At 28.3% G+C, this 4,908-nt stretch overlaps 1 protein-coding gene across 1 annotated transcript; it reads right to left on the reverse strand.

The window, feature by feature from the left end:
• Positions 1 to 839: 839 nt before the first annotated feature.
• Positions 840 to 4,629, reverse strand: LOC113862681 (GDSL esterase/lipase At1g29670-like). Its single transcript, XM_027495807.1, has 5 exons — positions 4,247 to 4,629; positions 2,411 to 2,535; positions 2,046 to 2,291; positions 1,418 to 1,673; positions 840 to 1,300 (listed from the first exon to the last, which is right to left on the reverse strand). Exons 1-5 carry the CDS (start codon positions 4,509 to 4,511, stop codon positions 1,077 to 1,079), a joined length of 1,116 nt encoding a protein of 371 aa, XP_027351608.1. The 5' UTR covers positions 4,512 to 4,629; the 3' UTR covers positions 840 to 1,076.
• Between the last annotated feature and the right edge of the window lie 279 nt (positions 4,630 to 4,908).

The following is a 4,908-nucleotide window of genomic DNA, read 5'->3' on the forward strand; positions in this document are numbered from 1 at the left end:
ATGGATTAAAATAATATTATTTATATATAATTCATTTAATAAAAATTTATCTAACATATCTATTAATCATTTTCTATAAATAAATATTCAATTTATTTGTTTAAAATATAATATAATTTTAAAATAAAGTGTAATATTTATACACATTTTTTATTTAAGTACTGTAGAGTTCCGGACCTATATATTCCTTTAGAAACTTTATATGTAACTGATATATTTTAGATTACTTAACCAATAAAAAATAGAGATTTAATTCAATTTATTCATTAATTCTTTTATGATTGAATAAATGATTTAAATTTTAACATGAATAAATTAAATAATTACTAAATAAATAGATTGAATTATCACCCTACCCTTAACCAAGTTAAGTTACCTCATTTCTAAACAACAAAATTCTCCTCTCACTTATTTATCACAGATCAAATGAAAATTTTCCTTTGTTCAAATGAAATTGAAAAATTTTTTTTGCTAATATGCTGAGATAATACTAAATTTATAAAATATTACAGAAATATTAATCTAAAATTTATTTGCCAATATTAAATTTATAAAATGTGTGTGTGTGTTTATCAAACTGTATATCTATAATATCTGCATTATATCTTGTGCTTTTTTTTTACATAAATTTTAATATTTGTTCTGGTGCTTGATTCACTGCGAATTTGACTGTACTTAATTTTTATACTTACTACAAAAGAACCTCTTTTACTGTCTCTCCTTACTTTATGTGTAAGTGTTTAACATTTACTAAAAAGTGAAAAGAGAGTGAAAAATAACGGGACCAATACATTATTTTCAGCTAATATTTCCATTTTTACATATTTTTTTAAGAAGTCTGCTGAAAGCAAATGATTTCATTTTATTAATTTTGGAGGAAAATATAATCAGCCAATAGGAATTATTGGCTATCAACATGCGAGCCTTAACCAAAATTTTTGACAAATTACACTTAGACTTGAGAACACAAAAAAGAGAAAAAGAGTAGTTACTACTCTTACATGCCTTAAAACAAAACACCACATTACAAAGACAGTACTAGTGGCACAGCTTATTGCCACTGCAAGACCCTCTCTTCATATCTGAGCTAAGCGATTGATATCAATAGGGTAAGTATCCGATGAAGATTGAGCATTGTAAGCTCTCCTACCAATAATAGTATTGGCTGTTTCAGTTGGATGAAAAGCATCCCAAAACAAGTATTCCTTCCTGTTCCTGCATGGGGGCTGCAGGGGCAAACATGTAATTTGACCATTGTTCCTTCCTATCCCACAACACCCAGCATTTGTCACTCTGAAACCTGAAAATTGAAGATCACATGGGAACAAAATGAGCATGACATGAACTATATATATATATATATATATATATATTTCCAATATTTGACAAACAAATGTTGTGGGCAGAGAATAATTACCATAGGATGATGGGTTGCTTATGATATCTTGAAAAATACCATAAACGTTTACATAGATGAATCTTGCATCTGGCAGCTGGTTGTTGAGTTGATCAACAAGAGATTTCAATCCGTTGTTGAACAATTGGTTTGCAGAATTGATTCTTGCCACACATGTTCTACCGTCTGGGCTGTTTTGGGCCAATTCATTAGGGCTGCATCCTATTTGACCAACCCCAAATAATGCCATTTTCCTTGCTCCATAGTTGTACATAATCTGAATCACAAAACACAAAATTAAGTCTTTAGATCCATTTGAAAGAGTTCATCGATAATTTATAAAAAAAAAAAGAAGAAGATATTTTTATAAACTCTTTTTAACTTATTAAGAATTTATGACAAATCTTTATTTAAAAAGAATTTATTAAACAAATGTTTGATTAAGTTGTGTACTAAAATTCATTCTAATGTATGAACCTTTGGAGCTTCTAATTGGCACAAATTCAAACTATAATCATTTTTTTATCGCTGTTTTTTTCATTACTACTGCTACTATTATTTTTGTACTTTGTAACAAAAATATGGCTAGTTAAAGCAATTGATATTATGAAAGAGTGAAAGGGGAAATGAGAGAGAAGCAAAGACTAACCCTGAGTTGTTGAGCATATGCTTGAATAAGAACATTAGCATACTGCTGTGGTGTGTATTGCCTGCTGGTAGAATAAACAAGAGGCATGAAATAGTTGTTAAGGTAATCATTGCTACCCAATCCAATTGAATAAATGCACTGGCTCAGGTAATTTGCAGTTCTGTTCTCATCTCCAAGTATATTTACTATCTGGGACACTGTCCTTTGGTAATTTTGCACCTGCCCTCTAAAACTGATACGTGCTCCCTACAAAGTACAAAATAAAATTAATATTATATACACATTAACCATATGGTTACCAAATTAATGGAAAGAAAAAAAAAAGATTATGTGACATAGAACCAATTTTTCTTTTAAAAAAGTACCAGTTGCTGTCCAGTTTCTTCTCTAATTCCAGCAGCTGCAGAAGCATAATTGACTCCACTGAGTATGTCTCGGCCTCTAGCTGTTGAATAGGGACGTACGTAACCATTGAACCCCAAAAGCTCAGCTGTTAAATTTCAAGAGAAAGTGATAAACATGAGTAAAAGACTTTCATATGAATGATTACATGAATATAAAACTATTATTGAAGAATCAATTTCTACCATAATAGCTCCTTCTTTTTTTCTTTTTATTAAATCAGCTTTTCTGATTAATAAATATCTGAGTCAGTTATTTTTCTATCTTGCTAGCATTTCTTTCTATACTTGCTGTTCTACAATTTAGCTCTTACTCAAAGGAACCAAGCTGCATTAAATTTCAAATTTAATGCAATCCAACAAAGCATGTGCTTGCTGTTTAAGGGGTAGGCAAACAATTAAAGTGGAGTATAACAAATGGAGAAGTGCCAAATGCACAGTTTTTGCTTTGTTCTCTCTTTATTCAAAGGTTTCCACGACTTTTTATTTAGGAAAATATCATCATCGCCTATTTTTAATAATTAAAAGCATTATATTTTGATTAGAAAATAAGTTATACCAAGGATATAAAAATATGATAAATAATTTCTTTTGTAATAACTTACTACTTTTTATTTGAAACTAGCACTAAAGATTGATATTAATAAAATCATTTTATTTAAGATAAATACTGATCAATACTTTTTGTTAAGAAAAAATAAAAAAAAAAGTGTTTTTATTATATTCTTATTATGAATTTTAATATACTCTAAAGGCATTAATTAATAAGACTGTTTATTGATTTATTTATTCTAATTGAGTTAAAGTTGAGTCTTAAAGGTATTGCATTTCTTATTATTTGTCCACTTACAAGAATCACACATAGATTACAAAACGTAAAAAATTTCTCTTTTTATTTTAAAATGACTTTAAACTTTATAATATAACTTTTATTATTATTTTCTTATTTATGACACGTATATGACGTATTTAAGAGTTACATAAAACTAGGAATGTAATAAAAAATAATAATATCTTAAACTTTTGAATAAATATATAAGTAATTTTTTTTAAGTTAATGAGTTTTGTTAACTAAGTACTTAAAAAATATTGGTTACGAAATTAATAAATAAATAATTATTTAAAAATTGTTAATATATTAAAATCACACTAAAAATATATTAATCATACTTTTTGTAAGATTTTTTATTTTTTATTTTTTAACCAATATTTTTAAGACACATCAAAATTTGTCAAAATTAATAAATAAAAAGAGTATTAAAATAGGTTGTGGAGGGGAATTTCTTGTTTGAATTTATCATAAATATTGCATCATAATTATCATCCAATGAACCATTAAAGGTAATCCATCATGGATTACACAATAGAAATTGAGTGCATGGATATATAAGTTGCACTTAATATACCCATCTGATCGGTTTGAGAACATGAAAACAATATAAACACGTGCAAAAATAATACGCCAATTAATAAATAGCAAACATAAAATCTTAATCAGTTAATAAAGCCTGAATAGCACATTTTATGACTACATTTGGGTGATTTTGGATTAGTTAATTTATTTAAGAAAATTTTTTTAAAAAATGTTTTCTTTAAAAAAAAAACACTAACAAAAAGTGTCATTAATCATTATGACTATTGACCTGTAGTGATTGCACAAGCATGCAAGTGAAAGAACTATTACACTGATGCTAAATTATATCCATTCTTATAATGTCTTTAAACAACTTATTAAATAATATATTTTTTTAGAATAAGCAACTGCGAAAAACTTTAAATGAACTCGTAAACAAAACTCACCGACTACATCAACAGTAGTTTTGCCATTGGAAAACCTTCCAGTTGGGCCAGCAGGAAAATCAATCCCATAAGGGAGGTAATTTGCTTTGGCCAAAGATGTGAGTTGGTTGTTGTTACCATTATCCACCAAAGAGTCCCCAAAAATAAAGTAACAAGGTACTTGTTGTTGTGCTTCTCCCACCCCACACCACAAACCCAAAACCACTACTACCACTGCCCCTATATTCATAATCCAATTCATAGTAATAAGCTCCCCAGATGCCATTCAAGCAAGAAATGAAGCTAAAACTATGTGGGGTGCTGTGATCAGTGAAAGTGAGTGGATGATGAGGAACTTCTGCACTGAACAAAAGTATATATAATAGTGATAAGGAAGAGAAAAGATCATGCTTTATTACTTTTATGGTTGGGGATATATATTTTCGTTAGGAGCATTAAATTCACGCGGACATAATGTGAAATTCAATGACAATGCCGGCATTAGACATTTAAATGATAAAAAAACACACACACACGGTGCCGGTATTAGGAGTGTACCACTTCCATCACCTCTTTCTCTCGTCTTTAACGTGAAATTTCATTTTGCAATGACAAAAATTTTGGCATTATATTATCAATAAAACTTAAATATAGAATCATAAATGTTTTTAGTATGATTTTTT

The sequence above is a fragment of the Abrus precatorius genome, unplaced genomic scaffold (genome assembly GCF_003935025.1).
Source record: "Abrus precatorius isolate BTA unplaced genomic scaffold, Abrus_2018 Scaffold10, whole genome shotgun sequence".
NCBI lineage: Eukaryota > Viridiplantae > Streptophyta > Magnoliopsida > Fabales > Fabaceae > Abrus > Abrus precatorius.